We start from the raw sequence: 25115 nt of genomic DNA on the forward strand, positions 1-25115 counted from the left end.
CTCTAGCCCGCGCTTCCGGCCGCGCTACTTCCGCTCGGCGGCTCGCTGGTGGGTGGGTCCGCCGCCGCCGCCGCCGCCGCCTCGCCGCCCGGTGCCGCCCGGTGCCGCCCGCCCCGGTCCGGTCCGGTCCGGTCCGGCCCGGTGGGTGCGGCCCGGCTGCCGCCGCGCCCGCCGCCGCCGCCGCCATGGGCGCCTACCTGTCGCAGCCCAACACGGTGAAGAGCTCGGGCGACGGCGCCGGGCTCGGGCCGCGCCCGCTGCACTTCGGCTTCAGCGCCATGCAGGGCTGGCGCGTCTCCATGGAGGTGAGCGCGGGGCGGGGGCTCCTGCCGCCGCCCGGCCCCGCTCTGCCCGCGCCCCCTCCCCGCCGTGGCCCCGGGCCGGGGATCGCGGCGGGAAAGGAGAGACTCGGGCTGGGCGGGGGGGGGACAGTCTGCTGCCGGGGGCCACCTGGCGCGGCAAGGGGGACGTCCGCGGGCCGGACCTCTGCTTTCCTTTCCGGGGGGAAATGAAGTTTTAGGGTCTTTTTTCCCCCCCCCTCCCTGTTTTTAGTCCTTTCGAGGGAAATTTACTGGGAAAATTCTTATTCCTGCTCTCGCGTGAGACTCCTGTAACCAGGCCTGCCTTTACCCAGCTATCAGCTAGGCTTGTGGGACAAATGAACTGTCACCAGGTAAACATCTGTTAGGCTGAAGAAGTCAGCTGTTTGTCCGAACTCCTCCTGATGGTGGAGTTTGTAGGAATTGCTTTGTAAAGCTGCTCGTGTAAGGCCAAGGTGTATCTGCTTTGGATCGCTTCTCTGCCTCGCCAGCAGTTCCTAGTTCTTTGAATTTAACGCTCTCTGCGACTACTATTAACGTGCTGGCTTATTTTCCCTTCCAGGCAGCTAGCAAACAGCCCAAATTAGATAAGGATGAATAGTGGTCCCTGCAGCCGCCAGGGTACATCTCTGAAAGCAGCCTTCTCGTTTGCAGCCCTTTGGCTACCTTGGAGAGGCCGTCCCGTTCAGAGCACTGGGGATCGATTTTTGCAATTATAGTTTTGTGAGCTGTGCTATCAAATGTTTTATTGCTGCTGAAACATTACAGCAATCTTACTGATAACAGAACAGTGACAATGTTTTTCCTCCTTTCTGCGTGCATTGGAGCTTTATGAAACTGGGCTCTAGTTTCAGAGGCAGAAGAATTGGTGCTTGGGTCTTAGTCTGTCCGTTCTGGTGACCTCTGCACAGGTGAAACGTGACACAGAGGCGTTATTGGAGCACTGAGGTGATGGACGATATAATCTCTGCAAGGCGATTAGCTCGTGTGTAAGAGGCTGAATGCAGGCAGTGTTCTGGGAACCATGGTGCGCGGAGGCTGAAAGCGTTTTAAGGGCACGGTCTTGGATGAGGGAGGGCAGAGAGCTGCCCCTGTTTTAACACTGGTGGGAAGTCAGCTCATAATTTCACTTCTTTGAGGCCTGCTCTTGCTGCCATTGACCTTTATGGAAATTGGATGAGACCCAGAGCTTGCAGCTGTTTTTTCTGCACCAGCCAACATCTTTGGTATATCTCCCTGCTGGTAGAAGCAGCGCTGAGGGCATTGATGTAGACATGATTTAGCTATGTTATCACAAAAGTGAGATGATGGCAGAAGTGCTTATGTTACAGCAAGTTTCTCCTAGGTCCGTGATGAAAGAGAAACAGTTCATTGTTTCGCATACAACCGAGGAGAACGTGATGATTCTGTTGCGTTTTCTTGCCTTCCGGAGTTGTGTGTTTTTCTCTGTATCTTGTCTTGGTTTGTGTGTTTCCTTTTCTTCATGTTTAATTGTACTTTCACCCTTCTGTAAGGATTAGAGAAAGTTCTGAGTAAATATGTATTCTGTTAGTGTACAGTTAAGGCTTGAGTTATGGGTTATGTTAGTGAAGCCAGTCGGAGTGTACACAAGTGGTGGAAGCAGGTACTTGTGGACAGTAGAATTTTGTGTAAAGGAGTTATCTGTTAACTTTAATTTATACTTTAGGAGCACCCAGGCAAATGTATAATAAATATCTGTTCTTAGTCCGGAGAGGTTACTTTGTAGATAAGAAACATTTTAGATAAAATAGCGTTGGATACTACTTATCCTTTTTGGTCTCCAAGTGACTAAGAAGGGAAAAAGCTGAATTACAATAGAGAGAGGAGTGCTCAGGAGTAAAGCGGGATGGACAGGAGGCATTTATGGAGGTAGATGCACTGGGCCTCTGAGTTCTGTGGCTCTGCCTGGAACTCCGAAGAGGACTCCTGTGTACAGCATCATTTCATTCTTCTTGAGCTCACAAAAAGAGTCCTTGCCTCAAAAAAGGCAAGAAGTTTGTTCAAAGTGTCTCCTGCCAATATATGCTGGGCTTGTTTGTCCGCCCTTCTTGACAGCAGTGCCTTGGTCCAGGATCAGGACATATTGTGGTGAGTGCTGTAAAATGAAATAAGAAGACCATTTTTGCTGCTGATGTTAGATTTCCTTCCTAGCAGCATTTGTTTTACTTGCTCTAATTAAACTGCTGCTTAGTCACCTGGGACTTATCCCCGTTACTTTGTTGTGGTTTTGCTGTCTCTCTAGCTTCTGTAAACGCTCTAAAAAGTGACCATACCAGTGTGATTTTTTGTATATCATCTGTGTATCATTTGTATTCATCTGTTGGCCAGTGAACTCTTTGGTTAAATTACCAAAGTCATAAATGGGTCTTTTTTTTTTTTTTTTCTTTTGAACTAAAATCATAATTCGCCCCCTCAGCTTTTGTTTTCATCACAGTGTCAGGTGGTTTCATTGCACTAGGTGCTGTATAAAGCCAGAACCTCTCCTTTTCTGTTTTCGTTAACACTTGATAGAAATCACAGGGGAGTAGAGTTCTCCTTTGTAAGGCACCTTGAAGGGCAAAGAGCTCACAAATCGCATTTAGTTATCAAAAGAGTCCTACAATAAAAGAGTAAAAAAGCTCAACAGATGCTTGGCTGTGCAGTGACCAAGTGTGACTCTGTTGTACACATAGGAGTTTTCTGCTACGGTTGGCAATGTGTCCATCCATACTGTAGAGCCTGCTGCCTTGGAGTAAGCACAGTGTTTTGGGGCACCTGTAGCTCATTTAATTTTCAGGTGAGGAACTTGAACCATGACAAGGAAGGACTATTCTAGATCACATTGTTTAAAATGTCACATGATTGCTTCTGAACAAAGACAAGCGGGGGACAATCAAGCTGTAAGTTGATAGGATGAGACTTGCACTTCAAGGAATGTTAAAAAATTAGTTGAGGGGGGATTAAAAGGCATGTTCAGTCTAGCCATCAGTTCTGAGCTTGGTGCTGGAATAGCCAAGTTTGGTTTGCTGGCCCATAGGATGAAAGAGGTCAGGCACCTGGCTGTAAAACCTGGATGGTGCCTTCAAAATCTCTTGTTCCTGATGAGCTCTTATGGAGAGAAGGGCAGTGTTCTGTATATAGCTTTCATATTATTCATCCTTGTAGTTTGGGAGCATGTGCAGAGAAAGGCTTGGCAGAGTTTCTTATTTATACCCAAAAACATTCTGGGATACACCTATCTGGTTTGCCTCAGGAGATTCTGGGGATTTCTGGACAGTTGGCAGAACCGAAACACCTGACTTGCCTCAGGAAGTGACACCTGGTTTTGTACTTTGATTTAGTTGACTAGTTGATATGTCCCTTGCTTCACTGCTTAAAGGACGCTTGTGAGAGGGCAGGCTCTTTGCCTTTCTCATCAGGGAACTGCCTGAGGCCTAGTGCCTTCCCAGGAGCGTCAAGCAGAGCAGGAAGGAGCCTTTGTCCCAGATGCTCTGAGATGCAGAGCATCTCTGGGAAAAAGTTTTCCAGCCCAGTGTTCGTTCTCACTGAATGTGGTAATCCCATGTACTGTATGGCTGTTTTTCCATTGGGCTGTTGGAGTAGACAATCTGACTGCATTCGCCTGGACAAGCACAAGCAAAGGCTAAGTGTGCTGCTGTATTGTAATCGTAGGCCTGAGGTCAGGAGGCTCTGTATTTGACCTTTTGTCTTCACCAGTGTATCATGAAGTGGCATTCAGGTTGCATGGCTCTTGTTTGGCAAGACCTGGAGAAGAGAGAGCCTGTGTGGGAACGGCCAGGCACCAGAGGTGACCCTGAGCAAGTTACATTGTCTGCATGGGGGAAGTTACCAGTGTATCAACAGCAGGATAACTTGTATTTCTGTGTTTACACTTAGAGAAACCTCAGCCTAGGTACCTATTCATACAGTGGAGCACAGCTCACTGCCTCCTGTGCTTTAAGCACTGTGAGATATTACAGTAATGGAGGCCTTGCAGATACCAGGGGCAGACATCAGTGTAGGAAGAGGGGTTCAATTACGGCTTGTGCTTGGCAATATCCAGAGTTACTGTACTGGAGAAGTGAGGGAGTCTGAAGTACGGTCTGAGAGGTGGTTAGAAGGCTGTGCTACTGCTCTAGCACGGAGCACCATAATGGTAAAGATCTGCCCCTTTTTCAGAGTGCTCACTGGATAAGCTTTTTTAGACCATGGGAGGAGGCTTTCTCGCTCTTCTTGCTTTTCCTCTAGGTCTGAGAATCAGCGCTCATGTCAGCGCTCATCGCCTGCATGCTCCTTTCTCCCAGTTCTCTGCTGGGCCTGGTACAATCAATGTCATTCAGACTTTTGCTCTCTTTTTCAGGATGCGCACAACTGCATACCGGAGCTGGACAGTGAGACAGCCATGTTCTCCGTCTACGACGGACATGGAGGTAACTGCTTCCCTTGTTCTCTGCAGAGTTCTTCACTATTGCTCTTCCAGTCGACTCAATGGAAGTGGCTGCTGTCCTGGCTACTGGAGCAAGCATCTAATTATCCTTAGAAATCCTGCTCCTTCTGGGAAAAGGTTTTCTTTGATAGATATCAGAGTAAGGCTATGAATGTCTCTTAGGGTTTCTAGAAGAAAAGTCATGGTTTCATACAGAATTGCAATGAGACTTGCATTCCACCTTCTAAAAATCTTTTAAGAATGACCATTATTTTCTTGGTAGGTAAGTCAGACAGGATAGTCGCAGAAGAGTGGCCATAAGAAAGACCGAAGTGGAATTAGACTGAAGTGGAATTAGACCAAAGGTCTGACTCTAGTCAGATGTTGTGGTGGTTGGCAGTACTGGTTTCTCAGGGGAAGAGTTAAAAAAAAAAAAAAAAAAAAAATCCATTCCCTGACGTATCTTCCCAACAGCCATTCCCCACTTAAGGGCTCTCTGAGCTAGAGATTTCAGCTATATGATCTTGTAGACAGCTAGAGGTTTTTTTATGCATAAATTTGTGAAACTGCATTTTAAACCAGTTTATATGTTTGGTAGTTATTTGCATAGGCTGTTTTATATATGACAATTATTTTTGTTTGAAAAAAATACTTTAATCAAAATCTGCTGCCTGATAATTTCACTGCAATATTCCCAACACTTCTGTTAGGAGAAATTAGTGAGTAATCACTGTTACCACTTTTCACTTTCATAGTTTTGGACTCTTATGTCCTTTCTTCCAGTCAGAAGATTCTTAAACTTGTGTCTGCTCACACAGCTGTATCTGTAGCAGTAAATTCAATAGCAGCAAAGCTCATTTTCTGGCCCTGAGACCAGTTGGCAGAGTCTGGCCACATCCATGCAATTAAGCTCTCTTAGTATTTGGAATAGTTTGGCTGCATCTAAACTGACTGTTGGTCCCTGGCCCCTACTACATCCTGAACTGTGTCCAGAAATTACTTGAGGGAGTGCTAACTGGCTTGGGGCAAAAGCATGCCTTGGACCAGGCTAGTAATTTTTCACATAGGTGGTAAAATGCCTGGGCCGTGGCACTCATTAGGTTACTCGCGTTGGGCATAGCCGTGGATTCCAGGCATTGTATCGTTCTAACTATGTTTGCCCCTTTTTTTTCTTTGGAGGGGGAGGAAGAGGTTCCAGCTCTGCAGCAAGCTTTTAGTTAGGATGAATAGAGCTGCATATAGCTTTCAAGATACAGATGTACCATGGATTTATTGTGACATTAAGTGTGTTCTGCTTTGTTCTTGGTTCCTTTACTAACAATTCACAACATCCTATTAGCTGTTTGATACACCTAAACAGTGAGTTGACGTTTTCAGAGATCTGTCCACAGTGTTTCTCAGATCTTTCCTAAGTGGTAAGAGCTGTGTTTGAGTCCATCCAACGTGCATGTGTGGTTTGGTTGTCTTTTTTTCATGTTTGTGTCTCTGCAATTGTCAGTGAGGAATTTCATCTGCCGATATAGCGTAGAAGGATAAGATCCCGTTACAACATTTTGAGAATGATTTTAGTTTTGACTCTCCTGAATGATCCATCACTCTTTCTTGACCCTCTTTTCCAGATTATTTATGTAAATGTTGAACAATGCAAATTTTCAAGGAATTCTAACCTTGGTCATCCTCCGTTTGGCAAACTGTTTGCTCCTATCAAATCTTACTTATTTTCCCATGGCAGCTTAGTATGTAAGCATTTGATGACTTATTTGAAACTTTTTTGAAAATCTGTGTCTCTATGTCAGCCAGACCTCCTATTTCCACCTGCTCATTGACTCTTGAAAAAGCTCTGATCAGTTTGTGACACTCTCAGGCATATATTTGTTCCCCATTCTACCGTATATATCTATATATCTGCTAATTTCTGCTGTTTTCTGGGTACAGAAACCAGATGTACGGGTCTATAGTGTTGTAAACCCAATTCCCACCACTCTGAGACCTTTTTAATTTATTTTTGGTTTCATCTGTGTTCCTTCCATTTTTCTGACACTGGAGCTGATAGAAGCAAAAAAGTTACCGACCCCAGTTTATGGTTTGGCACTTTTACGTGCGAGTTCCTTTAGAACTGAGTATCATCTGATTCTGCCAATTTGTAAGTAAGAGTTTGAGACTCTTAATAAAAAGGTCAGTCTGAGTAGATGGCTGGCAAGCTAATAGCTATTCAAAAGATATGATCTCAGTATGAAGCATTAAAATGGATTAAATGTTTTCAAATTATTTTTCAGCCTGAACTTCATCCTAGGGTGTTCAGAGAACTGAGTGGAATAACTGCTGATATCTCCAAGGTTATCTTTGAGAACTATTGGATGATAGGTTTGTCCTGAAAAGCAGAGAAGGACAGAGTAGATAAGAATGTAGAGATTTAGCAACCATTCAACTTAACATCATTTCTTGCAGAATTTCAGGAATAGTTTGTAAACATTTAGCAGATATGAAGATAAGTAACAGCTAGCAAAAACTGATCAAGAATAAATCATGTCAAACCAGTCTATTATTCTTTAAGATCAGAATAGCAGACCTTCCTGATGGCTGAAAAGCAATTTTTTTCCATGCATTCTTTTTAGTAAGACTTTTGACACTCTTGTGACATTCTCATTAGTGTAATACATAAAGTAACATTTTTTTTAAATGCAATAGGAAAGGTTCAAGGTAGGCATTAGGGAAAGACATTAATCAGGATGGGAAAGCACTGTGATAGAATGCAAACCTGTCTTTTAGAATCCCAGTGATTGAGACTCTGCAGCTGTTTCTAAACAAACTTTATGAGGAAGCATACCGATATAGCTGATCCTGCCTCTAAGGATGGAAAATGAAAGGACCTCAAAACCATTTAGTCCGTCCCTACTTGTATATGATTTTACTGATGTATTAGTTCTTTAGATTGATATGATACCTCAGGTTTGTCTTATGGAAAAAAAGGTTTTAGGGCAAACGCCTCCCTAAATTTTATTAGGGTAGTTGCTAGTGCAAAGAATGAATTTAGTGGGTTTTTTTTTTAAGAGCTGTTCTTTTATACCTTATTTATCTATCAGCCTTATAAACTGTCCAGTAAGCTTCCAGATCCAGATGTGTTTGGAAGAAGTTTTATTATTTTGTAGTTGCAAGTTGTTCCTTACAATTTTTTTTTTCATTATCAGTTTTCCATTTAACTCATCATTTTTTTGTTATCTTTTCCCCATCTGGACAAGACTTCCACTTTTTGAAAGATATTGCTGATTTTTGCATTCTGATAGCCTGCCTCACATTCATTTTCACCTGCCCTGTCGCATGCAGTCCCCTCCTTGTCCAATCTTGAGAGACTGACATACAGTTACTCTGCACCTCCAGTATGATGCTTATGTTCATCTGCTACATACAGATGTTTTATATTTTTAACTCTTCCTTTTAATTCTGTTTTAGCAAGTATCTTCATTTTTATGTTGCTCCCTTCTTTGGAGGTGAGTGCCTCATAGGAGTGTGGTGTGTGGTTTTTTTTTTTTATTATTTTTACTTTTTGCTCCTCTCAGGGTGTTTACTTTGAGTATAGCAAAGGCTATTTTAAATTTTTCTAGTTTGTGTGCAGTGTGATTGAACTCTTACCATGTTCTTTGTCTTCATTCTTTCTGATCTATTTCCGTATTCTGCTCTCACTGTCATTGTCTCACGACAGAAGTTAATACTATAGTCCTAATAGTTTTATTTTCCTATTTCAGCATGCTATTCCAATCCATAGGGATTTTGTGGTATTTTTTGGTAGCTAGCTTATTTATATTATTTGACTCTAAGCTTTCTTTATTGTATATTCAAATTCTGTGTATGTATCTAAATATGCATATCAGATCCCAGAGTCAGATTTAATTTCAGCCTTGTGAAGACAAGATAGGGTGGATTTGTGTCTGCATGTACATGCACTGAAAAGATTTGATCTGGGAACTTTTATCTCTGGATGCCTTTTGTCTTGCCTAGATTTCTAGGGTCCCTGCCTTGAGGCTGCTGCCCATTCTTGTCTTCACATGTCATATTCAAGCCTGTGTTCCTGGAGGTGGAGAAATCGTACTGCAGTAAGATTTCAGCTGGGTCTTAGGTTCTCTAGAGCCAGCCTTGTCCAGAATGCCAAGATAAATGGATTTTGCTCCATATTTCATCTGAATGTAACTCCTGCTTTTAGCACTTCATCAGGCGTCGTTTTTTGGCAGTGGCATTTAGCTGTGCAGAAATACGCTCCGAGATGTGAACTTTCTCATGTATGCTTTCACCTTTCCGCCTGATCTTTCAGGCAACCTGAAATCTCTATATATTCTCTGGCAATCAGAAGCTTCCCCATTTTTTATATAATTTTGTAGGAACATAAAAGTCACTCTCCAAAGGATTTTCCAAACGTTTATTTTTTGACTGAGTTCAGTTCTACACGTTCTCTAGACTTTACTTCAGACTCCTGAAGACCTTCCTACTGCATCTGTATCACATTAAGCAGGAAATGCAGCTGAGGCTTTGGTATTACTTAGCTGGATGCTTCCCTTCTTAGAAACGGTAACAAAATGATTCACAGAGCTTTTGAAAGTTTTACAGTGGGTTTCATGTTAGATGCATGGAAAACGTGAGCCTGAATTCATTGTTGGTTTATATATAAATAATTCTATACCATAAGTGTTCAGACCCCGAAGGTTTTCTGAAGTCACTGAAGGCTGAAAGCACTCCACAGCAATGAATTTCAAGGCCTGCTTCTGCACCTCTGCTGCTCCTCTGTCAGCCAAAGGCTACACTTTCCTGCTTCTTGGGCCACTGTGGAGAAACGGAAATCGTATTTGGTGAGGTTTTCTCTTTCCTACTGTTCTAAAACAGTCAGCCCCAAGACTCCTATTGCAGTTTAAAATGCACCTTGGAGTGTGTAGAGCCTTGTCTGGAAGTTATAAGCCAATGGATTTCATTCCCTCCTCTGGGGAAGACAGTCTCATGGTCTCATGCACCTTGGTGAAGGGAAGAGCCTGTGTGGCAGTTCCTCACATTCTCCTTGTTCTGTTACATTGTACTCACACACCCTTAAACAAAATTATTTCTGTCTCCTGGGTGCTTGCATCTTCAGATGCTGCTTACTGGTCTTCAATTCAGGTTTTGTGCTTCAAAGAGCTCTGTCCAGCTTGATACCATTTTTCTGGAAATGTTGTCTCAGATGTTTCTTACAGGTGTAGCCTGAACAGAACCATTTGCTATAGGTCTGCCTAGGCAAATATTTAGCCCTGAGCACTTACCTCATTGCCCACAGATGGTTCTGAGGCTTTCAGTCAGTTCTGATGCCCAGGTGTGAGCATCGGTGATGTAGGAAATATTTTTTTCATGGTAGATTGTCTGTTGCTTCTGTATACAGTCATAGTCGGAGAGTAAATTTGTGTGTAGAACACAGTAGTTGCGGTAGAGAGGGAAATCTAAATTTTGAGAAACTATTATAGTAGGTGAGGCACCATCAAAGAAAAGGAGTGAGTGGCTGGAAAAGGAGTGGGGGAGTTATTTTGCTCTGAGATCCCTATGGCCTGACCAAGGAGTCACTGTTACTCAGTTGCAGCTGCTGTCTCTTTGATAGTTGTTTTCCCTAATGTCAGTGCCACAGGCTGGGAATTATGGAGTTGAATCCTTTGCTCCCTGGTGGAATTGGCAGGGAAAGAATGATAAGGAGTACCAAGCATGACTGAGGTGTCTAAATCAGCTTTTTTTATCTGTCTTTTTGGCCTTGCTGCTGCCGCTCCCATCCCTATCCTGAGCCTGACTCAGAAGAAAGACACTTGATATTTAATGAAGATGAGGTCTTGATAAAATCACAGAATCACAGAGTGGTTGAGGTGGTTGGAAGGGACTTCTGGAGATCATCTAGTCCAAGCGCCCCTGCTCCAGCAGGGTCACCCTGGGTCACATTGCCCAGGGTCGCGTCCAGGTGGGTTTTGAATCTCTCCAGGGAAGGAGACTCCACAACCTCCCTGGGCAACCTGGGCCAGTGTCCCTCTGTCTCCCTCACAGCACAGAATTTTTTCCTCAGGTTCAGATGGAACTTGCTGTGGTTCAGTTTGTGCCCGTTGCCTGTCGTCCTGTCACTGGGCACCACAGAGAAAAGTCTGGCCTCATCCTCTCGACACTCCCCCTTCAGATACTTGTACACGTTGATGCGATCGCCTCTCAATCTTCTCTTCTCCAGGCTGAACAGGCCCAGCTCTTGCAGTCTTTCTTCCTAGGAGAGGTGCCCCAGCCCTCTAATCCTCTTGGTAGCCCTCCGCTGGACTCTCTCCAGGAGTGCCATGTCTCTCTTGTCCTGGGGAGCCCAGAACTGGACACTGTACTCCAGGGGAGGCCTCGGCAGGGCTGAGGAGAGGGGCAGGATCACCTCCCTCCACCTGCTGGCAGCACTCTGCCTAATGCAGCCCAGCACACCATTGTGGTGGATGGGCCAATTTTGACATAAGCATAGTCAGCATAGTGGTATGTTACATAACAAACTGAAAAGAGCTGTTAGCCTCCACCAGGCTAAACCGAGGCTGAACTACAGAAAGGTTCCCTCTCCACGGCTGGCCCTGATACAGGGTGTCCACTCTGTGTGCAGGTCAGGATCTGGAGCAGAGCTGAGTCCTTCATTGCACCTTCACAGAGGTTTTGGACAGTGAGAGGGAACTGACGAGTTTCTGAACCTGTGACAGGTTCGGAGGTGCCAAGACAGAGAATTTTAGTAGCCTTTGTCTGCATGTAGAGGATGAATTCCTTGAGCCAGTCCAGTTTTTCTGGCTGTCATGGCAGTACTGGGCTGTTCTGAGGTAGCTTGTAAAATTGACTGCCCATTAGATCTTACCTGGGGCTGCTGTGCAAACAACTATATCTGCGGTCTGTGTGCTGGGCTGATTGCTGCCGCCTTTGCACCAGAGAGACATGCATCTATTGGGTCTGAGGACTCATTTCGATGGATCATATTTCAGTAGCCAGAGGGCTCTGAAGGACAATCTTGTTTTCCTAGACGTTTTGGTTAAAATACTGTAAGTGAGCACATTCTATCTTTTGTCCAAGGGAGCCAAGGGTATCGTCTTTACCAGCTATTCTCACGGACAGGGTCCTGGTTTATGGGTGAACTGCAGCCGGTGAGGAACAAGATCTAGGAGACTGGCAGCCAGGGGTCCTGTGTAAGGGCTCATCAGCTGCAGCAAAAAAGTCTGTTGTTAAATCTTGTACTGGAGTTCCTTGTCTTCTGTGGCACCTACAAGTTCTCTAACAGGAATTTCTTTCGGGTAGCCACGGCCAGGCACTCCAGAGATTCTTGGATTGCTGTTTAGCCTCAATGTCCCTGTTTCAAAGAAATGGCTTGCTTAATTGTCAAGGTCCTTCAGATTAGGGCTGACTTTCTGCTTCTGTGGTGACACAGCAAGGTCTTTCTCGTTGTATTACTTTGTGCAGTACTATCAAGCTTGTGCAGGGCTTTATCCTGCAAGCTGTGCGCTGCCTCAGTGCCCTATATGGTTATGGAGGAACTACTGGGCCCAAGACTGTAAAGCTGTTAGTGTCTTTTTCACACCAGGCTACCTGTTGCTGTGAAGAAAAGCACTTGTTGGGCTATACGGGCCTAACTCTGGCACGAAGATTGCAATGGTCAAATGCTTTTTTCCAGCTGGTGGGTGATCAGGTATCCCCGCTGGTATTATTAGATCTGTCAGCTGCTTCCAGTAGCACAGACTGTACAGTGCCACTGCCTCATCTGCAGACCCTGCTGGGCAGGCTCAGGGCTACCCTTCAGTCACTCTCTTCTCCCTTTCTGATCTCAGCAGGTAGCTGTGGCAAATGATCTTCTACCAAACAGTTGCTGGGTACAAGTGACCCACCGCTGTCCTGTTCAGCATTTGTATAAGGCCATCAGGAAAGGCACTGAAGAGCCGCAGGGCGCAGCGTGCCTCGCATGCAGATGATCCACCTGCGTGTCTCCTGTCATGTACCCTGGATGATGCAGTTCAGGGCCCTTGTGGTGTCAAAATGAGATTAGGAGGTAGACGGAAGTCAGATGTCAGAGCCATCATGCTGACCCAGATTAAGCAGGCAGGAATGATTACAGGTTGGAAGAGAAAGTAGAGATAGCAGCTGCCCCTTGCAATAACTGGCAGACATGTCAGCAGCCCACTTGGCCTGTTTCATGTCTTGCAGTTTCTGGTTTTGGATTACACCTTCCTGCAGGGTTGTTTGTTGTTGTTCTTATTTTCCTTCCCCCACCAAACTGCTGCAGGATGCTCAATGCACCACCTTACTGGTCAAAACTTTTTATGGGAGTGCCTAGCTCTGACATCTGGGTCTAAACCAAGGTGCTGTCTGAGTCCTAGGACTCCCCTAGAACTGTTTTGCTTGCAGCATGGGCCCTGTGTCCCTGTGGCATACCGTCACAGCAGTCTTTGGGACCAGGCTGCTCAGCTGGATCCCTGTCATATAAGCAAGGACATCGCAGCTGTCAGTGTTCTCGGCGAGTGCTTCAGGGCCGCAGTTTCATGGCTTACAAGGTCTGCTAACTTACACTCTGAATAAAAGGATGCATGTAGTATGCTCCCAACCTACTCTTCCAGGACCATCTCGTAGAGCATTCAAATATGTTAGGTGATTGCTTACCGCAGTCCAAGGCTATGCACGAATTTCCCTCAGTGGCCATGCCTCTCTGAGCAGCTTCTGCACACTCGCCTCCTTGCATCAGCATGAGTGCCGGTATGAACACACCATAGCAGCCACATGGTGAACCGGAAGAACTGATTCAACTGCGGACACGGGGCAAATTTTTGCAGTGTTTTTCTTTCAGATCAGTTTTCCCAGTCTGGTTCCCCGTATGGCCTTACACCGGCTGGTGTGCCAGCACAGAGGTGAGGCTGTCATGGGAATGAGCAGGTGTAGAAGGCATCTGCTGAAACAGTACTGCTGCAAACTGGAAGCATTGGTTCAGAGCAACTGCTTCCTGGGAGGGAGTTTCCCTGTCCAGTCTTGCATGGTGTTTTCTCCGTGACTATTTTTAGCCATGCTAATGTATGCCGTTTGCTCATATTCAGCTTATCAGGTGATCTGGATGGTCACCATCCTTATTCACCACCCCCTTCATCACAAGCAAGTTATTTTTTATTTTGGCTTTTAAATAAAAATGTTACAGTATTATCTGGACCAGCCCTTCAGTGTTGCATATAAACATATGTTCCAATATGGTTTCTTGTTCAATTTCATCTCATGACTGATAGTTGGCAGTTTTTTAACCCATTCAGCACGTGCTGTGTTTGAGCAGTGTTGTCTAGTACCAACTTATATATCTTGCTTAAATCTATTTCATCAGCACACTTAGTTTTATCAATCAAAATCTTAGTGTTGTTAAGAGCAGGTGTTGAGTCTGCTTTCTGTAATCCCATGTCAATGGACATTAACTTCCAGTCCTTCTCATTTGAGAACCTGTAAGTGCCGGTCCTCTCTTTTTTTTTTTTTTTTTGGTGCCAGGTGTGTGATTTGTCACATTACCTTGGTTTTTCCCTCTTAAGTTCTCATTAAAAGTGCTAAAGTTACTCCTATTTCTCTCGCATAATTTGTTTTTCTGTGATCTTCCAGCTCTTTGTCCCCTCTTCTTCCCACTCTGTTTTGGAGAGCGTGGTTAGAACATGGCTCAGTCTCTCTGTTGTCTAGATCCATAACATTGAACTTTCTACAGTGCTATTTTATCAGCAGCCGTTTTGCAAGGTTGATCCCCTTTCTGCAGACACATTTGAAAAGTCTCGTCTGCTGTTTCTTTCTCGGAAATCTCACCACCTCTTCACTTCCCTCTGTCTCTCCCTTCATCTCTTGGTCTCTATCCTCTGCTAAGCTCGTGAGTAGCTACTTTCCAACCCTTCTCATACTTTCCCTCCGTTCCCCCACTCCACTTCCTTCACAAAGCTTTGCCCTTGTGTGCATTGTTTCTCTTCCAGCCCAGCTGCCTGCACAGACTCTGGCTGGAAGAAGGGGGGGGGGGGGGGAACTGGGATGTACTATCAGGGAAATCAAGAATTGCCTGGCTGTACAACTTTGCTGTAAAAAACCTTAGTCTTGTAGCCAGGAGAGAAGGAGTACGCTTGGCTTTCTCGCCTTAATCTATAGCCATAGAAAAGCCTGCAGTGTGCAGAGAGGGTCTCGAGCTCTGCTCTGCCCGCTCGTGCTAACCCTTCTTATGCTCCCAATAGAGAAGGGCTCATCCAGCGCAGGGTGGGGCACGCTGCTGCACTGTTGAAGTACCTCCATCTGCCTGCATCCTGTCCTGCTCCCCTCTCCATCACTCCTCTATGGTTGTTGTTTAGTTTGTTGCTCAGCTTCTAGTTCTGATTTTCCTTTACTATGACCTGTGAGCCAGGGTCCTATGACCTAGATGGTTCTTTGCCTCTCACACCAAAACATAAATTACTAGATTGCTTTTTTTCGGCGTGAGCTGTACTTAATGTTCCCTCTTGTTAAGCTGAATTACAGAAATTCACGATCCTTCACTCCATTTCGGCTTCTTCCTCTCCTAATAGCACCTTCTTGTCTTGGGAAACATCATCATTTCATGATCGCAAAAGCGTCTTCTGTACTCTGCTGTGTACTTGTCAGTACTTCTTACTGAGCTGCAAGAATATGTTTGGCTTTTAAGAATCCCTCAGTTGTTCTAATTGTGGGCACTCAGTTTGTGGTGTTGTCTTTCAGCCCAAGTCATTCTCTGTGCTCTCTGCCACCTGATGTTCTGGGCACCTTTCATCCACGCCATGTGCGCACACACACACACATGCATGCATCTTCCTGTACCAAGGTGACTCTGTCCTGCTGATCGGGACCCCGATCTTCCTCAAAGGCTTATCTCAAGGCTGTGGCATCTCTTTTTCATTGGTCTAGAACGCATACTAGAATACATAATGCTATTTTCTCCTGCTGCTTATCTCTATGAGGTATTTACATTCACCAAAAGCTTCCGTTTTCTCTGCTTCTTGTTTATACCTGCATTTACTTGTGAAAACAGAGCTTTCTAGGTAGTATGGGCCTTAACACTTGGCCTAATGGCCAAAACATGCCTAAACTCCCTTTTGGAAAGCTTATAGCATTGGCCAAACCTGATGGGTAAGAACTCCTTGAGGTTTACCGGGGTCATCAGCAAATCCTGCTGTTTTGGAGATACAGCCTGCTGGGCAGTGTAAGTGACCTCCTCAGCAGTCTGTTGCTGGCTGATTTTTCCTTGTCCAGGTTGGTTCTGCTTTGTGTCCCTAGATTTGCCTCAGGATTTCAGTTGCTCAAGAGTACCTTTTGCCACCGGAAGTACCAGCCTCTAAGTGATTTCTGCTTCCTTTCAGGGGAAGAAGTTGCCCTGTACTGTGCCAAGTATCTCCCTGAGATAATCAAGGACCAGAAGGCCTATAAGGAAGGCAAATTGCAAAAGGTAAGAATCTAGCGCTGCCCTGGGACAAGTGTAGGCACAAAGGCAGAAAAAAGCCTTTGCTAGATACCTGATACTCATACAGTGCCTAGTCCCTCCAAAATGCCTGCCCGGTCTTCCAAGGGTGTCTCTGTTGGTTTCCCTTCCTCATCTCTAGAAGTGTATATCAGGTGTTGGTTGTATTTTCAAAGATAAACCATCTGTTTTCCAGCTCATGGATGTGGGCTTTTTTTGTTTATTTTAATTTGGAGACTGTTGCTACAGCGAAGGGTTTTGTTCTGTTTTCCTTAGCACTAAGTAGCGTGCTGTTGAGGCATGGTGTTCATGTCTTGCCTCCACAAAGTGACCCTTGTAATTCTCCTTCATAGTACTAGTGCCTGGTCTGGCATCTGGTATCCTTTGGGTTGGTGCAGGAATATGTAGCAGTGTGGGTGAGAGGAATGCAGTCCCTTTAGAAGCTTCTGTTTAGATCCGGATTGAGGATAGCCTATGAAGCAAACTTGAATCAGTTTGTGGCTCTGGCTAAATGGCTGAGACCCCCAAGTACTGTGTTTTGCTGATCCCAAGCTGGCTGTGCTTGCTGACGGTGATAAACCTGTTTGAGCAGGGGAGTCTGTGTGCTGAGCTGTTCCCCACAGTAACTTTGAACGCCGCCCCGTCTCGGGCCCCTGTATGGTCTGTGTTCTGGAAGAGACTTGACCACGCAGGGTGACTCACAGGCATCCTATGCGGAAGACGAAGTTGTGTGCACCTCTATGTCTGTGTTTATATGTAGGCCCTGGAAGATGCTTTCTTAGCCATAGATGCCAAGCTCACCACTGAGGAGGTGATTAAAGAGCTCTCTCAGATGGCTGGGCGGCCCCAAGATGATGAAGATGAGAAAGAGAAAGTTGCTGATGAAGATGATGGTAAGTCAGATGCCATGGAATAGACAAGACTTTACCTCCAGGCCAGGGATTAAGAGCAACTGGGCCAGGTCGTTTTTAGCGGAAGGGTTTGCTGTCAAAGTTCCCCAGTTCAATTTCAGCTGAATTTGAGTGCATGCACACACACACCCCACATTGTTGCTTTGTGTGGGTGCTAGGGGGAGTCTGATTTATTTGGTAGCTTAATCCTATGAATAGCAAACCAGTGTGTCACAGTTCTTCATAGGACTTCCTCCATGGAGTGCAGGGCTCTAGGATGTGTTAGAAATCCCTGAACTGGGGAGGGGACTGAATTGTGGAAGTGAAACAGTATGATGTTCCCTTCTTAGCTCTCCCAGGCAGGTTTCAGATACAAGCTGCAGGTGGGATTGTGTTAGATTCCTGTCTCTTTTCAACAACTTTATTTCCAAAGAAGCAAATGTGCTTTTCCATCAGGAAATAGTTACCAGATCAGGAAGCTAGCTAGGTGAATCCTGGAGTAGAATCCTCTGCTGCTCTCAGCTCAGGATCTTGTGACTAGCCTTGAAGCAAATGTAAAGGGATACTGTCACCTTAAATGTTATGTCTGTCTGAAAAAGCTGAGTTTATTTGCCCTCACTGATGGTCACAAAGTTTTGTTTTTTCTGTTTTAAGTAGCGTTCTAGAGAGGGCTGTTTCTTTTCCTTTTTGTATTAGCAAATAAAATGATAACTGAGGGTGTGTCATGAGGAAACAATGGGACTTTATCTGATACCAAAGGAGTTTTTGATCCTTGGCTCATAGTTTAGGGAAAGCTATCCTTTTTTCTGTCTGGTATACTTCTGGGGAGATGATGCATTCACTACCTAAAGCTATTCTATCGTCTCTTTGTCAGTGTCTAGATTACAGCTGTTTGGGATCCCTGAGCCTAAGGCCTGTGGAGCAACTGCTGTAATGAAAACTTGTTCTCAGTTGCAGTATTAATGAACAAATCTGCATATGAAAGTGGTCTATTTGCTTCCCCCACAGCTCATTTGAGCCTGCACTGGTAAAATATGAGGCTCTGCCCTCCAACTTTACCTCTAACTTAAATGCTTCTGTGCTGCCTACAATCAGTGAGATAGCATCAGAGGCCTGAGGCACTAGGATAACTTGCAGATTGCATGTATCAGCAGTGGTTAGAAGCCATTTCCCCTGCCATTTGCATATTGTTCATCTGCAAAGCCTGGGAGCTCTGTGGGACCATGCAGGGCTGGCTGTGTCTGTCTTTGCCTGCTAGTGATCAGCATGTTAAGTGTTGCTGGAACATGTTTGCAATAGCAACCTCCAGCCAGGGCAGCTCACTGCTGAACCCAGCATGTGCTGCACAGCTGCTGCTATGGTTGTGTGTCCTGCTTTCTGATCCTCTTTGCCCTCATCCCCCTCCCCCTTTCCATTTTTAGTGGATAATGAGGAAGCTGCTCTTCTGCATGAAGAAGCCACAATGACCATTGAGGAGCTTCTCACGCGTTATGGACAAAACTGCACCAAGAACCTCAAAAACAAGTCCTTAGTTCCACCTGGGGAGAGCACTGCAGAGGGGACAGGCAAGCAGCATGATGGGGAGTCAAATATGAATGGAGAGGCTGACCCAGGGGAGCTAATCGACCACAAGGAGAGGAAGAATGGGAAGCCAGATGAAGAAGTCACGGGTATTTCCTCCACCTCAGACAAAGCCAGCACTGGAGGCAACAGCCCTGCTCTGCAGAAGCCTGAACTAGGCAAAGGTGACGAGGCCGTCACCTCTTCTACTGGGGAGGCCGGGCCCTCCTGCTCCTCTACGGGAAAGCCCCAGCGCACAACCAAATCCAAATTTTTTGAGGACAGTGAGGATGAGTCAGATGAGGTTGAGGAAGAGGAGGAAGACAGTGAGGTAGGAAACAGCACTGGGAAAGAGTGGCCTTCTGGCTGGGCAGGATTGCAATGCTTGCTGTGGCTCATCCTAGGTCTGTCCTAGGAGTAGGATTTTCAGGCTGATGCTTTGAGACCATTTCATGGGAATATTGGGGATTGTTTGGACGACCCTGAGGGAAACATCCTCATCTCTGCAGCGGCCATAATGGATACCCCTGGTCTTGCTGCATGTACTGTCCTTTCATTCACTGTGGTAGTTGAAAACAGCTACTCTGTTTGTAGACATCAGGCGTGGGGCAAACCTGCCAGGTCATCTCACTCTTATTCTGGGGTGAACTTATCCTCTGTCCCCAGGATGGAGGGACCAGCTGTCTGGGGAGGGCACTGGTAGTGTCCTGTGTGAATCCTAGTGATATATCTTGTTTCTTGCAGGAATGCAGTGAAGACGAAGATGGTTACAGTAGTGAAGAGGCAGAGAATGAAGACGACGAAGATGACACTGAAGAAGCTGAGGAGGATGAGGACGAAGAGGAGGAAATGTTGTTACCAGGCATGGAGGGGAAAGAGGAGGTGCACACCCTGTTCCTGTGTTCTGCCCCATAGTGTGGAGTGAAGAGCTTATAGTGGGGGTTTGACAGGACATCATTTCCCTTTGACCAGGGAAAAAGTCCCTTTTGTTTTCCTGAGGCTGAACACAGCTGTTGACGGCCTGAATTTGCCCTATGCAAAAGGCTGAGGAGAAGTGAGGATAGCGCATGGACCGGGGCAGCAGGTTGAGATCAGAAGACGTTGACCCTATTGCAGGGTTTGTTTAGAAACCGCTGTGGAGGGTGGCATGGAAGGGGAGCACGCGACAGTAGCAGGACTGCTCTGCTGGCGCTGCTGTTCTCAGGCAGCATGTTGCCCTTTGCCTGGCTGAGGCTGTGGCTTGCCAGCCCGAGGTAATGCTGGCAGACAGACCAGGGATCCGGGACCTCAGAGAGAGAGTGCTGCTTCTGAGGTGCCAACGTTCTCTGGAGGGAAGTTCTGGCTTGCAGGGTAGCTCTGACTTGACCTGGGGTGGGGCTGGAGTCACTGCATTAAAGCTGAGGATGCAGCAGAACATGTTGAACGCAGGAGGATCCTGAACCGTTGACAGTCTGTGAGGCTGGAAGGGAGGTGTCACTCCACCATGCCTCTCAGTGAACACGCTCCCACTGTGTTTCACGCTCCCTCAGGCTTCCCTCTCTCGTCCTGGCTGTGCTTCTGGAAAGAGAGGGTGAGGTGGAGCACCTTAGAGTCTGGGACACTGCCGGGCCGCTGATGGCTAGTGCTTGTTCCTTTATGACCTGATACAGAGCAATAGAAAGGGGTCTCAGCAAAACCGTTTGTTTCTTGCAGCCTGGCTCTGACAGTGGGACAACTGCTGTTGTGGCCCTTATCCGGGGCAAGCAGCTGATTGTGGCTAACGCCGGGGACTCTCGCTGTGTGGTGTCAGAAGGCGGCAAAGCCGTGGACATGTCGTATGACCACAAGCCAGAGGATGAAGTAGAGCTGGCCAGGATAAAGAACGCTGGTGGCAAGGTCACCATGGACGGCAGAGTTAATGGTGGTCTCAACCTCTCCAGGGCAATTGGTGAGCAAGTCCGGGGGTGAATGCTGGCATGCCTGCCCTCAGGGTGCTGTGCCCTGGTCATCCATGCTTCCAGCACTCGCCCACCTCAAAGTTTTAGGAGCAGTTTTAACTAGATGATGCCTAGAGCTTATTGAATATTTGACGTGGTGAGATTTCAGTCTAATTAGAGAACATGACCATGAATTTCCATGTTTGCTGAAACTGGCAGACATCAATGGAAAGAGCAGCACCCAGCACCTGTCAGGTTCCCGTGCAAGACACGCTGTGTGAGCACTCCAAGGCTGTTGTGCTCATGGCCAGATTGTCAGAGACCACCTCAAATTTCCTCAAACTAATTGTTGGTTTTTGAGCAGGGAGGATTTTTTCCTCACTGCTACTCTTGTTAGGAGGCTGTTCAAGGACCTTGGTATGCTGCTTCTTGGGGACCTAACTTTATACCAGTTTGAGCCCATTTGTTCTTGAGCCATACTTGCCCTTTATTTGCTTAGGCTCCATTTTTCTCCTTCAGGCAGCACCTGACTGCTGTTTGTACTCATCTTGCAGCCTCTTATGAGCAGCATGGGTACAATTAACAGCTCAGGAGACTAGGCATATCTGTGAGCAGCCAAACAAGGTCTTGGCCCAGTGAATGGTCTCAATTTGAACAGATGAGATGCTGGGAGGCATTAAGGAAAGGGTTGTGAATAACACCAAGAGTATACTAGAAAATGCACAGGAAAGGAAGGAAATGTCAGCAACTGAGGGCCTGAGTTGCTCTTGTGCAAAAAAGACTAAAAATAGTGGAATAATTATCGGGGTAAGTGACTAAACACACTTAGGAGGGAAGCTGGGAGTTTGTTTTTCTGGGGAGACACTGCCTTTCTGCCTTCTCTTGGAAGTCCCTTCCTGGGACATGACTGCAGGTGAGCCTGCTAGTCAGCACTGAGGATCAGTTTTCTCAAGTGAGCTTTGGCAACTGAGGGCTTGGGGAGACCTGAGCCCGGCAGTGCTATGTGGGCTGCCAGGTAGGGAGGGTATTGCACTGAAACATCTTGATAATGAGCACCTGGTGTTATGACAGCAAACTCAAGCTAGTGCTGGTGTGAGCAGCAAATCCTTCTACTCCAAGGCATGTTCCATAGGATAGCTCGCCTCATGAGTGCTGCTGCAAGGATCTCTTAGCTGGCGTCAGATGACACGTGCTGGCCTGGGCTGGACCCAGGAATTGGTGAAGTGGCACTTGGTTTGGCATGAGAAGATGCTGAACCTCTCTCCTGTCAGTGTGTTGGGCTTGCCTTGGATGTGTGGCCCGTTTCCCTTGATCTGGTGCACCCATGGCCCAATCTGCTCCAGCTCTGGGAGCGCTGGCCCAGATTCTGCTGGGGCTGCCCCTTGGCGGGGCAGTGTTCCCTGCTCTTTAAGGGTTGGCAGTATTGCCAGGGCCCAATCACAGCAGAAAGTGATCCTCCTCTCTGCTACAGGTGATCACTTCTACAAGCGAAACAAGAACCTGCCTCCAGAAGAACAGATGATCTCTGCCTTGCCTGACATCAAAGTGCTGACAATAAATGATGACCACGACTTCATGGTCATTGCCTGCGATGGAATCTGGTGGGTAGCGTGGGAGCAGCTTGCTGCTTGGGCATCGCTACCCCAGTATTTCTTCTGGGCTGGGCATCAGGAAGCCCCAAGGGTCCTGGGTGCTAATTAGCCCTTTGTTCCCCATGCCCTCAGAGAGTTAAGGTGGGCCCCTGAGGAGCTGTACCGAACTGGAGGGACATGACAGCGTGCTGAGTTCTGAATCCTCCTGATCCTCGCTGCATGCAGCCTTGTTCCCCTCTGCTCCTGCCACAGCGGGGCGCTCTCAGGACAGAATGGTGTGGGAGGGAGTCAGGGAGCGTGGCGGGACTGCTCTCTTCACTAGCCCCTCTAATCTTTCCACCCTCTGCAGGAATGTGATGAGCAGCCAGGAAGTGGTGGATTTCATCCAATCCAAGATCACCCAAAAGGATGAAAATGGAGTCCTGAGGCCGCTCTCCTCCATTGTAGAAGAGGTAAGGACCAGAGCCCATCCCACCAGTCTCTGTCATCCCTTCAGCTTGCTGTGTTTCTGCATCCCAGCTTCACGCCTGACTCCAGCCTCCCTCTCCATCAGACTGGTTTGTTCAGCACTTGGGCTGTCTGGCAGCACCTAGGGCTGCTACCCTGACTGGTACAGGAGTGGAGATGCATCTGGATTCTGGGGCCCAGTTCTTGTGGCACCCTGATCGATGGCTCTGATCTCTAGGTGTCCATCAAGCAGAAGGAGTTTCTGTCTACTTTGAGAACATCAGGGCTGCTGGGGCTGTTTTTGCCCCTTGCTGGGTTGCAATCAGTATGGGATTTGAGCCCAGCACACACCACTGGTGTGGCAACCCTAAGCTGCTATCAACTGATAAAATGGGCCCAATGCCTTGAATCATTCAGAGTGCTGTCTCTGTGTACTCTGCTAACTTGTCCTGTCCTGTCCCTCCTCAGCTGCTGGATCAGTGTTTGGCTCCAGACACCTCAGGGGATGGCACCGGCTGTGATAACATGACCTGCATCATTATCAGCTTCAAACCCCGTAACACGCACTCCCCTGCTGAAAGTGGGAAACGGAAACTGGAGGACACAGCAGCACCAGCAGAAGAGAACGGCAGCGATAACAGCAAGAAGGCCAAGCTGGAATAGCAGGCCTGGCACAGAGACTTTGCTGTGCACTCACCAGACTCTCGTTTCTTAAAACATGCTGAACTCAAGACTCCAAAGTCTTGTCCTTTTTTTAGCCTTAGCAGAGGCCTTGTTTGTCCATGTCCCGGTCGGCGGGTGGGGGGCGGGTCTGGTTAGCAAGGGCATGTCACACCGTTCATTTGTAACCATTCCAAAGAGTGACCTGAGGGCCGAGCTGCACAGGGGAGCCGCTGCCAGCCACGGTGCAGGAGCCCGCCGCAGGTGGCAGCCTGTTAGCACAGAGCCCTGTGGTTAGAAGGATATCCCCCCGTTGTCTCCATGTGGTTGTTGCCATTTCTGTGCCTGTGACTTTCTGTTTGGAGGGAAGAACTTTTTCACCGTTGAGGTTTTTTAATCTGCACCCGATTATTTAAGGCCCTTTCTGTTTTTATTTGTGAAACAATCTGGTGGTGGTGCTGCTGCCACACCTTGTTCTGTTGTACACTTTCAATCAATACTTTTTCAAACTAAAAGCCCAGAAAACATAGCTGTACTTTGGTCCTTGGTTATTTCCTGGAGGTGAGGGGTGAGGAGGGTGGGCCTGGGAGGAGAATGCTGGTCCTGGTGTCTCAGGGTGCTTCGGGGTATCGGCTGCTGCTCAGGATAAGTTGGCCTCTGCTGTGGGATTGCAGTGCTTGGGCCCTGCTGCCTCTTCATTTAGCCTGAGATGGCTCAGCTGAGCACAGACTGTTGCATATGGAGTAGGGGAGAAGTCTCTGGAGCCGGTTTGTATCTGCTGCATAGAGATGTGGGTGCTTGGCGCAGCCCAGAGCAGCCTGGCTGCAGGATGCTGTACCCATGGAGCTGTGCACTCTTGGAGGTGTGTGAACAGGCAGCTCCTGCCAGGTGTGCTGGATGGTGTAAAGCTTGTAGGGTGTGTGTCAGCAATGCTGCTGCTCCTGCAGCAGTCCCTAGGCTAGAAACCGCAGCTGCAAAAGTCACCTGCTGCTCCCTGCTGCTGTGTCCCTTCAGCTCCCGCCTGGGATAGCAGGAGCACAGATGCAGGTTTGCAGGCCCAGTCACCTGACAGAGCTCCCTGCAGCTGCCCTGGGGCTCCTATGTCAGAGGTGAGTGCCCTTGGCAATGCTCTTCCTGCACAGCGAGGTTTCCTACTGGTAAGTGAACTCTGACTGGCTTGCCCTGGCCAGCTGTTTGGGCCTTGCATGCTGCAACTCAATCTGTCAGTGCCTCACCAGGCTGGACAGAGCCAAGTGCATCATCTTTTTCGATGAGCCGAGCCCTTCCCTGGTGGCCCGGCGCTAAGCCCTTGCATTCGGTGTCTCTCTAGTAACTGTGCTCAGGACTGGGTGGTTTCAGTCCCTGCAGCATCAGAGCTGGGCTCCTGCGGCCGTGCTTGGGTGGGAGATCAGTGCCGCATGCGTGTGCAGGTTGTGCAGCTGGACCTGCTGCTTGGCCCCCTGCCCAGAGACACCCACCCTGTGGTTTCTGTGCTCAGAAGCTGTTTCCGGATTAACTGGCCTTTCCCATGGAAAGGTGCTACTGGAGTAAAACCCCACAGGAGAGGGGGGTGTGTGTGTTTGTTTTTCCTGCTCTGGGAGCTCTTTCCAAAGGCAGATTTTATTGCTCCTTGGGGCATCTCTCATTTGCTGCCAGATGGGTCTGTCTCAGGGTATCTCCAGATAAGGGGCAGCTTAGTACCTGGCACTTCCTCCCTGTGAAGGTACAAGTGCACTGGCCAAGTTGCCTCCAAATTTTGAATAAACAGTCTGAATTCTCATGGGAACAAGGAGAAATATTTTTTCCAGTGCTGAAATCATTTGCCATTTCTGGTGCCTCTTCAGTTTCC

General features: G+C 47.3%; 1 protein-coding gene across 1 annotated transcript; it reads left to right on the forward strand.

Annotated features, from left to right (window-relative positions):
* On the forward strand, positions 1-23795 carry PPM1G (protein phosphatase, Mg2+/Mn2+ dependent 1G). Its single transcript, XM_068936556.1, has 10 exons — positions 1-305; positions 4681-4750; positions 16104-16189; positions 16962-17094; positions 18513-18982; positions 19396-19533; positions 20344-20578; positions 22039-22168; positions 22509-22611; positions 23075-23795. Exons 1-10 carry the CDS (start codon positions 186-188, stop codon positions 23267-23269), a joined length of 1680 nt encoding a protein of 559 aa, XP_068792657.1. The 5' UTR covers positions 1-185; the 3' UTR covers positions 23270-23795.
* Positions 23796-25115: the final 1320 nt, after the last annotated feature.

Source organism: Struthio camelus, chromosome 3, assembly GCF_040807025.1.
Source record: "Struthio camelus isolate bStrCam1 chromosome 3, bStrCam1.hap1, whole genome shotgun sequence".
Lineage (NCBI taxonomy): Eukaryota > Metazoa > Chordata > Aves > Struthioniformes > Struthionidae > Struthio > Struthio camelus.